Source organism: Anneissia japonica, unplaced genomic scaffold, assembly GCF_011630105.1.
Source record: "Anneissia japonica isolate Jap-2015-1 unplaced genomic scaffold, ASM1163010v1 scaffold11402_len470986_cov188, whole genome shotgun sequence".
Taxonomy (NCBI): Eukaryota; Metazoa; Echinodermata; class Crinoidea; order Comatulida; family Comatulidae; genus Anneissia; species Anneissia japonica.
In genome coordinates this window covers 142815-156983 of record NW_022754099.1, presented here as the reverse complement: position 1 = coordinate 156983, position 14169 = coordinate 142815, and the positions used below count along the sequence as shown (strand labels likewise).

General features: G+C 33.3%; 1 protein-coding gene across 2 annotated transcripts in view; it reads right to left on the bottom strand.

Annotated features, from left to right (window-relative positions):
• LOC117123095 (neutral alpha-glucosidase AB-like) overlaps window positions 1-14169 on the bottom strand; it is a 73578-nt gene that overhangs the window by 55540 nt on the left and 3869 nt on the right. Inside the window, exons 2-12 of one of the 2 annotated variants that reach the window (XM_033268920.1) lie at window positions 13210-13311; window positions 11111-11347; window positions 10040-10213; window positions 7878-8021; window positions 7337-7376; window positions 7141-7249; window positions 6507-6603; window positions 4603-4704; window positions 3955-4033; window positions 3532-3705; window positions 3127-3188 (exon numbers count right to left, since the gene is read on the bottom strand). In XM_033268920.1, the coding sequence (XP_033124811.1) occupies window positions 3127-3188; window positions 3532-3705; window positions 3955-4033; window positions 4603-4704; window positions 6507-6603; window positions 7141-7249; window positions 7337-7376; window positions 7878-8021; window positions 10040-10213; window positions 11111-11347; window positions 13210-13311 (1320 nt within the window). The remainder of the gene's footprint in view (window positions 1-3126; window positions 3189-3531; window positions 3706-3954; window positions 4034-4602; window positions 4705-6506; window positions 6604-7140; window positions 7250-7336; window positions 7377-7877; window positions 8022-10039; window positions 10214-11110; window positions 11348-13209; window positions 13312-14169) is intronic. The other variant, XM_033268921.1, reaches the window with a different exon arrangement.

Genomic DNA, 14169 nt, shown 5'->3' with positions numbered 1-14169 from the left:
TAGCCAGTGACCAGGGAAACACAAGTTCATTGGAAGTTTGGTTTGTTGCTAAAATGATTTGAACTATATATATGTGCAAATACACATACTGTACATACATGATTGTAGACATACTGAATTATGGATTTTTAAGCAAAATCTATATAAAAACATTAAAAAATAAAAAGTTTAAACAAACACAGGCTACCAAAAATGGATTTCCCCCTGACGCTGAAGTGTTATTGTAAATATCTTCATCAAAAATAAACATGAAAACCTATGTAATTAAAATCAACATAAAAACACTGGATTTACTTATGAATTTCAATGGCAATATCAGTGGATCTAAAATCAAGCAAAATGAATTTACTCCTGAGGGCGCTGTTGTCATTATTTGACAAGGAGAGAATCTTTCTCCAAATAAAAAATAGGCTCCCAGCAGAAACGTGTGTCTATTGCCTATTAATGTACATTACTCTATCTCAAAAACATAATACCACGTACTAGAGAGCATCCTTCAAAAAAAGGCGTGTGCTGCATCTCTATGATGCATGTTTGAGGCTTAAACACCGATTTGTTGAGTTTTAGGATCCATCCACTGTCCAATAGAGCGCCAACTACCTCGTGGTAGTAATACCCACCGTGCACAGCCACCAAATTTACTCGATCTTACAGGGTTAACTGCTAGACGATAACATAGTGTATATGGCTCGAGGGGGCAATAGACACAAAAACAAAAAAATCACAACTTTTCTCTACATTCAAGGGTTTTCCAGTAATCCTGCAATATATTATAAGTATAATTTGATGCCCCAACAGGTACCTATCCTCCCGAGCAGAGAGGAAAAACAATAAGCGCCTTAACCAACAAATAATAATAATAATTTTCAATTAAAACAAACTATTCCATGCATTTTACGAAAGTTAAAATAGACAAATCAAATCAAAATACATAGAAAATATTATACGAAAGCTTAAGATAACAAAGTACCAAATTTAGATATAAAAAGTACAAATTTAATATTATCATATAGGATTTAATAGGAAGCCAATGAACAGAGCCAACAATAACCACTCATTAAAATTACAAAAGTATTTGAATAATAATTAATAAGATCAATAAATTTAAAAAGTGGTAACAAAAACAATCCAGCAATTGTCCAGCACACCGCTGAAAACTGTCCAGCACACTGCATACATTTAAATGGCGAAGGTAGTGCACAAATTTAAGATAAAAAAAGGGAGGAGGGGACCAGCTCAGCCCAGCCCAGCACAGCCTAGCCTGGCCTGGCCTATGAGGAAACAATACTGTGAAGCCAACCATATATACAACTTCTTTTTATAATTATCTTTTAACATCTGATTGTATCATGTCATTAAAAAATGTAAACCCAAGAAAAAAAAAACCTGTTTCTTGTATGAACTAAGGAAGAAGGTACTGTACTATTAGTCAGACTGTTAATACAACTGTTGGTAATAATATGGTATTCCAGTGAATAGTTAGAATGCAAATTTTACTAAAAATCATGGCAGAAAAATGTAATGGCAGAAGAATGGAAGCATGCAGAGATGAGAAACTAATTCATTTTTTTTACTTGGCCTAAATTTAGAAAACTTTCATTTCTATAAATCTTCTGTACTCGCCAGACGATGCATATGTACAGCTGTCCAAGTAGTCTACTTTGGGAAAGCACACAGAGACAAAATGACAATAAAACTACTAGAGCCACACGGTAATAAACTTATGCGCACAAGCTGTGAACTGCGACCTTCATCCAGGAATTTATATAGGCCACTGTCAGTCCCCAATACTTCGTAACACTGCACATGTCTGTCTAGACGCTGGATGATTCAATAATAGATATGACATTTCCTGTATTCATTACAATTGTTTTAGGAGTCTGTTTGCGTGCTGTCTAATATAGCTAAATTCAGAAGATAATTATATATCAATGTCATCTGTAATGAGTGGGTAATTCTCAGATCTATTGAATATGGACTAGTTGGGGAGTATGCATTTTAGGTAACTTTCTTTAAACTAATTAAAATTTTGGTTATGCAGTAATGTGCTATTGTAAAAACATGCCAATACTCTCGATGCTTGCGTCCTTGAGTAATACATTACCTCGTCCTTGGATGTGACATTGAGCTGTCAGCCCCATGTGCACAAAAAATAACTCGGGACACTAGTGCGCCATTTTAGCGCTTAAAGAATCATAATGCATTTTAACTTATCTAGGCCTAGAAGCATATTTTGTAAATAAATATTCACCTACAAATGTTCTTCGAACAAAATTATTTATGCGAGTCAAGTGAAAATAATGAATAGTAAACAAATAATAGAGACACGACCCATTGTCTATATTAGAACACTTCTCATTGGGTAACAAAGTCGTAATTTTTCAGTTTTGTCAAAAAGTGTCTATAGTGTGGTGAATTATGGTTTAGGTTTTTTTTAATAAAGTTTCAAAAATTTCTATGTATGTGGAAAATGTAGTTGATTACCAAAGGTTACAATTTTTATTTTGAAGACTGCATGGTCTAGGTAGTGTACATTTTTTTATGGGGCAAGTTTCCAAGGGTGGGTTTTTTCTAGGGGCGAGTTGACTGCCAAAGAGTGTTGCCAAAGTGCGAGCCAGCGTGTTATTTGATCACAAGTGCGAGACATATCACAAGTGTGAGCCAGCGAGCCATGACGTCACGACAATAGATAGAGACGTTAGCCAGTTGTGCGAGGTCTCGGCTGAGATTTGTGGAGTACAATTCAAAAAACAACTATATGTCTAATAATGAATTATTGTGATGTTAAATAGACAATGTTAGCTATCAAAGAGCGACGTTGTTTTTCATTGGGACCTTCATCTTCAAGGCTAGGACTATACCATCCTAGCTAGTCTAGGCCTAGAGTAGGATAAGGCTAGCGCGACATGCGGACGTTGGTACGAGTAGGATAGTCTACAAACGTCGCCTTAAGTAATTGATTTTACCCGGCAGAACGAAACTCCGCTTTTCAGTCGTCTTAGGCACTTTGACAAACAATGACTTTTCAGAGGTCAAATTGCTGTCAAGAATATAAATTGGCTGCTTCGCAGCAATAAAATCAGCATCCCAAATACTCAATTTATTGCATCCTTAACAAATTATTACCTTTTCACGTCATCTTCATCATTGTAGTTCCATCGACATTGGTGGTAGCTAATAGCAAACAGCTGCAAATGGGAAATAGATTTAAACATAAATAATGATAAAATAATACGTTTGATGAAGATTTCCAATGCATATTTTCAAAGGTAATATCATTATTCTATGAGACTGCTTCCAATCAATGGTATATTAAGATAAATCTTAAACTTCTTGAAAAAGCAATTTTGAGGAATTTAATCATTTTTTCAGATCATGGAATGGAAAAATCATGTATATTGAATAGGGAATGAGGACTATTTTAGGTAGATGGTTCGCACATGGTGCCCTTGGTCATTTTTTTTAAGGGAAAGGTTTTTATTCTTCAACTCTCCTTTCTTTAGATGCATCGTTGGTAACTGATTAACTTACCGGTGGGATAGGTGTGGTTCCTGTGAGAGACGCGTACTGGCTAAACACATCATCTGGTGATGGTCCCAAAAGAATGAACACATCAATGATGCCACTCTCGGAGAACCAATGGCTGTCCACCTGGGGGATGTCACCGCCACCTTTCACCAAATCAAACATTTTGCCAAAAAGAGACTGAAATGAAACAGGTATCATTTAGTCATGGCCTACAACACATACCATAGTTTTGATTTTTTTTATCATAAACAAATAAAAATACAACAAACTGTTAAATAGTATAATTTAAAACTAATCATTACTCATTTCTGAGTTCTTTTTAACAATTACAGCTGTTCATGTGGTATATGCAGCTTCAAGTTATAACACAAACCAATCACAGAGAAGGAAAGCAAAGAATGTTTACACAATGTAAGGATTACATACCCTGTCTGCAGTGTTGGAGCTGATGTCTACCCATGTTTCAGCAGCATTAAGCCAGAATATGCCAATAGTACGCTCTGAACTGTAATAAAATAGAGAAAATATGACAAAATATTTTTTATTGTTCTAACATTTTTAAGATACAATGTGGAAATTTGATTTGCATTGGTATACAAAATAATATTTACAGACAAGTCCAACCATGAAAAATAAAATGCGATATGAGAGGGAGATATTACAACATTTATAAGATGTTGAAGAGCATCAGACACCAATTCAAAGCTGTATTTAAAACAACCTGATGAAATAATGGACTGTTAATATAATGAACTGCATTGATTTACAAATTAGAGTATTTGTCTGTCATGGTCGGTGTGAAAGCACAGTCTTGGACCATAACAATTATATTTGATGTAGCCATTTAATGGATGTGAACTAACTTTCATTATACCAAAAGTTTCTTTAGTAAATCATCCTCATTTGTTGTTGTTCTAATATTAGTCCCAATACACCTAACAGCATCATCTAAAATATGACCTTGGCAAACTTCAAATAAACACGATTTTAAATTATTTGAAGGTTTCATTCTCTAAATAAAACAGATTTGGGATTGAGCCATGCAGTGGCAAAGATTGTTTAATTCATACTTACTTGTGGGCTAACATGTATGGAATTGAGCCATAGAGGGCCATAGGATTGTTAAGTTCATACTCAAACACATCCAGATTAAATAATCTATATGGATCAGTATTCCTGTAAAGTAAAAACATCAAAACATAAACCACTTTTAATAGCTAGTTATATTAATTTATTCTTAATAGTAATGATTATGATGAAGGGACGTAAATTTTTTTAATTTAGTTTTTTTTAAACAAATTTTTTCCTTGTTAAATTTCAAATATCAAACTAATTATTAATTTTAAAGCAATTTATTATTTATGGATCTTTTGGTGTTTAAAATGTATCTTCCTTGACATTTTTTTAAAAGTTGATATTATCTCTAACTGTTTGCCAGTCTGAAAATAATTTCCATTTTATTTTGTGCAATGGACAAATAAAGTCCATTATGATTTGATTTGATTTTTTGTACTCATTGTGGTTATTAATTGGTCAAAAAGCTATCCATATCTTGGAAGGCCTACATATTTTTTGTTAAAGCTCATGGATCTCCATTTAGTTTGCTTTCCCTTTGAGTTGGAGTCCCAGACATGCGCCCTGTTCTGCACCCCTGTAGTTATGTCTTTCCGATGTTAATGGTAGTAGTTCTTCTACTTGTTTTCCATTTTTCAAAGGTTCATTACCGCCTACATTTTCAAGCTTTCCATTCATTCATTCATTCATGGATTTTATTCAATATCCAATATAAAAAATTCAGGCAAAAAAGTTAAAATTACGATTATGTCATAAAAACAACAAAATTACCATAAAAAAAATAAGGGTCATACTCCCCCAGACCTTGCTCATTTCATTCCAAGGACACCTGCCTACATAACCAATCTAATAACATGATACTCTCTTGGTTGTGATTCACTTAGGTCCGCCATTAAGCTACTTTGTAAAACCAACAAGTGCAGACTCCCTACGGGAATCATGCTTTTTCTATCTCCGCCCCCAATTTGAGGAATGGATAACCAGACGATGTTAAAAGATTACCAAGTCTGACAAATTTCAAGTCTGGACTTTAAAGTATTTTTACTTGCAAATGTCGAGTAGTTACTCTGAGGACTTAACGCGCCGTTAAATGTTCCCTCAGGCTTAATGCGCCATTAAATGTTCCCTCAGAACGCATACCGGTGCGCTTAAGTGTTCATTATTAATATTCATTATATAGTCTTGTCTGCGCTTCCAGACAAGTGCGTAAAAGCTGACTGGGTTGCCAACGTTTTTTCATTACATATAAAAAAGGTTTAAACTATCAGGTTTTAATATGCGACAAATATTGGCATGATGATGTCATATCAAACCCATATTTGAAAATTACAGGGCTTTGCTATATAACACTTAAATAGTTAAAATTCTTGTAGAAGTGACCTCAGTTACACCTTGTAAAGGTCTGTCCACACTATCACGTTTCCTGTGACAAATATATGTGATTTGCCCATATATGGGCATGATGACATCATATCATACTCATACATAGGCAAATTAGAGCTATTTGTCACAAAATAAATTTGTCTGTGTGAACAGTGTTTAAAAAGTCCTAGCTAGCAGTGAATGTGTTAAGAATGTTATTGAAATCTGTCACTAAAACCATTTTAAATTTTAATTTCTAATTAATTTTTAGGTGGGCCTAATAATTTTTATGAATGCTTTGAAATCCATATATCAATTTCAATCCACATTAGTCATAAATTACTATGATACAGATAATGTTTACAACCTAGAACATAATATAGTGCAAGAGCCTCTATGTACTTTATAAAGGTCATGTGAAGAACCAACTGGAGAATAAGTGAGCATGGCATGCCATTTATTCATAATTAATATTATGAATACAACTTCTTTCTGTAACTGTGTTAAGAAGATATAAATTTCTAAAAGTAAAAATATCATACAGTGTTGTCTTGAGAGCAAAGGTGTCAGCATGTTCTGGGATGCCGTAGACATGTTCGAAGTCAATGAAAGAGAAATCTAAACCAACGGCTGATGGTCCTGTGATGATAAGAAAGGATAGAAGCATCTTTAACAACAATGTGAACATACTTAATAATAATATAGGAATGTATACCGTGCATTTTGTAAAGGGATGCAAGGTGCTGGCAATGTTGTTATCATTACCCCTGGCCATTGGATCCATAATCAAACCTGCACAGTGTGCAACCTCCTCCACTCATATTTCTAGTAGTAAGACCTTAGCAACAGTATCCAAGGTGCCTAACTTAGGGAAATGTCCATTAAAGGGAGATATGTAAATGAAAATGTTAATTATATTGAAATTGTGAGATAAGCAGCCTTACTTTGAATTATAGTATAAGTGGAGATGGGAAAATGGGGACATAGTTTTTATTTTAATAGGAATTTGAAGTTATTCAATGAATGGAAGTAGAAGACACTAGGTTTGTTTTTTTGCCTAGCAAATATAACATTAATATCACAAAGTCTATTATTAAATTAGCATATCATTTGCATAATATTAATATATTCACATCCTAATCTGAATATCATTACAATAATAATACATGTGCTCACCATTTGGCTTGGTGTCCTTATGAGTTTTGAATGTCTCCTCCCACATCCCTGGTTCTTCGTCTTTTTCCTCTTCTTTTGCTTCCTCCTCTTGCTTCTCCTCTCCTTCTGCCTAAAATGAATGATAATCATATTATTGATAACAAAATTGATGATAATTATAATAATAATAACAATTAGAGATATAAACTTTATTCACCTGTTCATCTGCATTTTCATCTTTTTCTTCTTTTTCAGACCTGTAGGCAAGAAAATAATCTAACATAAAATGCAAATTAATAAAACATACTTTTACTCCTTCCTAACAAATTTATTATTAGCATTTAGGTATATCTAAATGTTTCACAAAAACAATTTTTTTACAGACATTACATAAAAATACTGTTTGAATGTGCAATATATTAACTGATATAATTACATCTATAATATTTGGAAATGTTATATATTTTGCTACATATTTATTTGTATTATCTATTTGATCAATATTTTTCTAGTCTTTAATATAATAATGTATTAAATAGAAAAGAGAAATTTTTAAGAGTAAAGTATTGAGGGAATGGATTTGAACCTACAGTAAACATCAGACATAATATGCTGGTGCTTTACCAACAGACCAGATATTGTACTTCATTGACTATATGTGACCAAATATTTATGTTGGTATCTACTGAAACAAGTGAAATTATTTCACGTAACACTACAGGATATTGAATCTTTACTGACTGATCATTGCTGCTTACTTTGGAGGAATTTTAGGCCTAATAGCTTGGCAATATTCTGCCCAGGAACCCCTTCCCGGATCCGAATTGTACTTGGAGCCAAAAACTGAGACGAAACTGCAAGCTATAGAATCCATCAGGCCTGAGACCATGCCAGTCACACCCCTAGAAGATAGCATGAGGGCGCTGTTAGATTTCCTGGACATTTGGTTTTCAGTCAGGCTATTTTTTTTACAGCAAAGCAATAACTTAAGCGGATTTGTTTGAACTTGGCCTGCAGGCCCCTTCAACTTTTTCAATATTTATTTAAAAAATGGTGAAAAAAGGGATATTACATTCAAATTTAAGTTTGAGAGTGCCATTTCAATCACTCTAGAGGTGACCATAATTATAAATTTTCTCACCTCAGCCCCTGTCTATGGCGGGGCTGAGTTGGTCTAAACCCATCTTTGAAAGTTCCTCCCTGGACGCCCTCTATTATAAATTCCTGAATTCGCCACTAACATGCAAATGTTCTTTAAACTATTGCTTCGTCGACTTCAGAAAAGATTATCATTTGATACCAAACTTGATTGAATTAGTTATTAACAAATTATTCCTTCAAGCTTTCTTGTTAGTATAAAGCAATTCAATTTTATCACTGGAAAATTATAGCAGAAAAAATAAATCTACAAAATAAAGGGCAACACTACCTAAAATATAGTAATGAATTTATACCACATCCTTCATTAACACTATAATGAGATATTCCAATAATAACAACAATTAGCAATAGTAGCAAAAGCAGCTTTGGTAGAAGTAGAATAGCATTAGTACTGTACAGTAATCACAGTTATTATTAGTATTATATTAGTTAAAAACCCCTTTTTACCTACTGTTATTATTAACAAAGTTTATATATTTTCAGAGGATTAAAACCTTTCATGAACAATTTTTTGTAGAATTCAACAACTATTTGCATAACATGTAAATATTAAGTAGATATTTTTGTCTGATTCTTCCTAGTTAAATCAGGAAGAAAATTTGATTAAATGAAGATCTTCTAAAAGCCATGGACATTATCTTGAATGAATAATCACCAAGGCTATAATATCTAATAACATTTTACAGCTGATTTTACAAATTCGCATTATAGTTTTAGGTTTCATATGCACGAGTTCAGATTACACAATTTGGCTGGTATACGGGGTAAGCAAGCAAGAGAACTATCTACAGGAACCTTGGTATTAGTAGAGTTTTGACCCTCATTTCAATAAATCTATTTCTGAAAATCAATGTTTCCTATTTTAAGTTTAAATCACTTCATAGAATGGAAATCACTTAAGTAATCAATCATAATCTGAAAATTGCCGTTTCAGACAAACAAATCGAAAAACGATATTTTGTGTGGCTTTTTTATCATGCACAAGTCTTTGTACGACTAAGAAATGACTGAACTCCACATGTTTGACACTAACCTTATTTATTTATGCCCGCATAAACCAACCAATCAGAGAAAAGATAACATTTAATGTTTTTGTGATGGATCTTTGCTATAACTGACCATAACAAATGTACGAATGACCTAGAAATTAATGTGATACTTGATACAATGATGATAAAGATGAGGGTATGCAATAATCAGAGTTACAATAGAAAACAGGATTAGGGCTAGTGAGGATGGACTAGATTCATGACTGGTGAAATCTGGGCTAATGAAATTGAACCAGGATCAGTGCTAGTGACCTAGGTAGAATCTGGGCTAGTGTGAATGGATCCGGATAAGGGGTAGTGAGAATGAATCAGGACAAGGGCTAAGGGCTAGTGAAAATATATTTGTGCTAATAGTGATAATGTGGTGAAAATGAACCAGAATAATGTCTGGTGATAATCTGGGCAAGTGAGCAGAATCAGGGCAAGTGAGAATCTAGGCTACTGAGAATAAGCCTGAATGAGAGCTAATGATGATCTGGACTAGTGAGCAGGATCAGGGCTAGTGAGATCGGACTAGGATTAGGGCTATTGTGAATCTGGGCTGGTAGAAATAGACCACGATCAAAGCTAGTAAGTGTCTGGTCTAGTAGTGAAAATTAACCAGGACCATGGCTAGTGAGAATCTGAGCTAGTGAGAATGGACTAGAATCAGGGCCAGCATAATTGGCAAGCCATGTAAAACAAGTATTCTAAACCATGCTTTTCTTTACCCTTGTCTTTTTCGGAGTTCCTCAAAGCTCAACAACCCACGAGTGTTGACGCTGACGATCAAGTCATTAAGCTGAATGACGTCAATACGGAATGGCTGTTTTGAGATCACGACTTCCACATCATTTGCCATGGCAATTGTTACGGCTGACTGATCTTGCTTTTTGATAATCCAACTGTAAAATCATTAAAATGGTAGAATATTTTCAATTGAAGAGTAAGACAGTTAACAAATTTTAAAAAACAAGGATCAGCTTACTTTAGCCTTGTATTCCAAGTTAATCAATGTATTAAAATCAAACATTGTCTAGTTATCAAGAAGATTAACTATCAGTCATGCATGACCAAAACACAAACTGGAATGAAACGTGATTTTTTTTTTTTTTGTGACTCATTTAGTTTTTTTGACAATTGACCTTGAAAACGTCAACATGCGATATGTGACAACATGTATCCATTCTGACGTATGCTCAATGGTGACGCCATGAGCATTCCCTTGGAATGGATACGGGCACACTATAAAATCATGATATTATTACTACTATTAAACAGGGATGTAGTCCAAAGTTACTTTCATTACTTTTATTAACCCCTTTATCTAAAAATTATTATATAAAAAAAACACATACATAGATTCTAGGCATCTGATTCGTTAAGAAGCAGGGAAAAATAGAAAGTACTATATACCCTATGGTATAGTATTTTTCTACCCTGCCGCGCGATGTGCAATCTCGAGGCCGCATTGCTATGTAATTAATGACACGCACGAACGGTAAAGTAGACGCAACCTCTACAACACTGAGAGAGACTGGCCCTTTGATCGCCTAAACCTAGGCTTATTTGGTGTGTACTATTTTCATTTCATTTTTAGGCCTCGTAGAACCTATGTATGAGGTATATAAAACAAATATTAACTGCTCTAGATTCAGGGAATGATGAAATCTATAGTCCTTCAGTGGTGTGGAGACCATAGCCTGTGATCGCTCCACATCACCTTGGGGCAATAGATTTCACCATTCCCCTCATGAGCAGTCAATTATTATCATTATTATTATTATTATTACATGAATTACCTTTGTGTTGGAGGATCCCTAATTAAAGTATCAGGAACTTCATAGCGCTGTTTGATTGGATGGAGTTCGTTGATCTTTAGCCTTACCATGTTAGACTTCAATCCATGTACTTCAAGGCTTAGGACTACTCCACTTTTGGTATTCAAAACATTTAACTTAACAACGCCACCAGATGACTGCAAGGAGTCTAGCAGAGCAACATATGGAGATTGTCCCGGTGGAATTTTTCTAGTACGCCTGGAATGGAATACATTCAATTTCAATTTTATTTTAAAGGTCACATTTATACTAATGTACACTTATAATAATTCCAAATATCAATATAAGGCCCTATAAAAATATTAGTTTATTATCCTATCTAGATTGTAAAAGTGATAAGGGAGGAAACCTTTTTTTATTTTGCTAAAGCCAAATATCATGCTTGGGTTGTTTGCTGGTGCATTGATATTCAAAGTAAAACATGATTCAGATTAATATCTACTTACATATTTAATAAAAACAAAATGAAAAATGCTTTTTTTATTTTTTTATTTTTTTTTTATTTTCTTTAAAATATTTTTCTTTTCAGTACCATAGAATATGCATGCAAGGGTGATAAATTAATAAAGAAATTTTATTGGGCCTAAAATACGGATTAAAAATTAAGCTCTGGTTTTGCATGGAATCCTTAAAAAAATATAAAAAAAACAACAACAATGCTAAAAAAAGCATGAACTATTGTAATCTACAGTAAATGTATTTAATATCAAAGTAAGGCAGGGGGGAGGGGATCTGCGCCCTTTGGGGCGGGGAGAGTGGTTGAACTAAGTGAGTTCATCTCTGGCGTAAAAAATGCTAAAGATACATACAATGGATTCAGACTGTAAAGTAAGTCCTGCGAAGGGAATACATCTTCTGTGCAAAAATTAGGCCTTGAAATTCATTATTAGCACATTTCGGAAAATAGGGGAAGATTTCCGGGCAGGTTTTGCTGAAAATTAGACTTTAACATAATCATTATATAACCAATGTATTTGCAGTAGTTACGATTCCTCAGACCTATTTTCCTAGCGATTTTCGGTGGAAATTTGAGCTAGTTTTTGAGGTATCATCTGCGCAATTAAAAATTTTTATGGCAATATAGTTCAGAAATATTAGTTCTAAGCTAGAAAAGATATAGGTTTATTTGTGTGCTCTTGAAACACCATGAGGTAAAACGAGATGAACTCACAAGATCCAACATTTAAAGCAATGAATTTGACATAAACCCATTTCCAAATTGTCTGAAATTAAAGGCCCATTCCCGGCAAAAATTCAGTTGTTAAGAAAAATCTGATTTTTATATATGTTATAAAGATTTATAAATATACAGTAATACAAAATTGCTAGTTAAACTGAATTTAGAGATTCCTAAAACATGAAAAAAATGTAAATTAAGACTGAAATTTGATTTTTTGTGTTCCACACAAAAAATAAATGCGGATGAATTTCTTTATGTTTGATTTTGCGATAGGTCTGCCAAGAAATATGGTAGGCGCTGGAAACATTAGCCTATCCAACACTGCTAGGCTAGGCCTAGTCTTACCTCAATTTAGGTTCTGTTATCACACATAAAAACGGCCGACATGATATTTTCCGTTGCTAGTATTGACACTTGTGAAATATAATATTTAATAGGAATTATTTCAAATTTGTTAAAAAAATAATTCTGACCGAGATTTTCACAACTAAACAAACATATCTCAAGCCTACTCGATCGATCGCAGTGTGCAAGATGCGAAGTACAAAAACTAATCTCATTAGAGAAGGCATACTTTATTGAATGTATAAAGTAAACATTCCAGTGGATGCGGTCCACAACCTCTGGATCTGCCCAGTAATGAAGAATTCATTGAGAAAAACGGTAATCTGTATTTCTCATTTTTTTAATTCTTTTGAGTAAAACTAAAATTTATGCCAATATTTTTTCATGGTTTATAATAATTAGAGTAATGAAGATACATTTTTTCTAAAAAATTCTTTTCTTAGTGAAAATTTGCTGGGAATGGGGCTTTAAAAGGGACTACTTATTTTTTTAAGTGTGATTGGTAAAAATTAATTATTAAATTTAAATAACTTACTTGCAAAATGCACTTTGATCACATGTCTTGAAGTTACTTTTATCAACAGCTTGTACGACGAGAACAAAAGCAATCACATACAATACCACACGCTGTAACATCCTACAACATTTTCAAATAATTTGAGTTAGTATCATGCCTTCCCATTATTTTCCTTTTAAAATCATTAATTTAACAAATTTGCATCCTAAGCTTGCAGGCCTATCTAGCCCTCCTTGCCATACACATACATGTTACGGTCAAAGGGAGTAGGCCCATATCGCCCTCCAGAACGGCCGCCAATGTGTGTATATGTATGGAACGCCGATGACGCATTCACAATTAATAATACAATACCGCTCGCTAAATACAAAGCTTTCGAATCAAAAAGGCCCCAGTCAACTCGGCCCAGCAGGTTAACTAGGCCCTCTTTTTCATTTTATATATAGGCCTACACACTATATAAAACTACTTAAAAAATAACTATTAAAACAAATAAATAAATTGAAGTCACCTTAAGAATTGTAAACATCATAAAAATATAATAAAACCATTGCTCCAATCAAAACGTTCAATAGATTGAAGTTCTTCTCCATTAAAGTATGGTATTCGTTTCTTATTATTATTATATAAAGCTAGTTTGGATTTTATCTATTACATCATAATTTATATATAGGCCATATATATTTAATTATGTATACATATATATATATATACTTTATATAAGAATAGGTTGAAAATTGGTTTCCTCCACTGAAGTATTTCATACATATGATTTTCGTTTCTTAATTCTATATACTCAAATATGTACACGATTCATGCCATCGATTCAATCGTTTGTTGCTCAGTAAAAAGCAACAATACTAATATTGTTTCATTATTTATTATATAGGCCATATATATATATATATATATATATATTATATCATTATTTATATATAGGCCACATATATTTAAATATGTATACATATATAATTTATA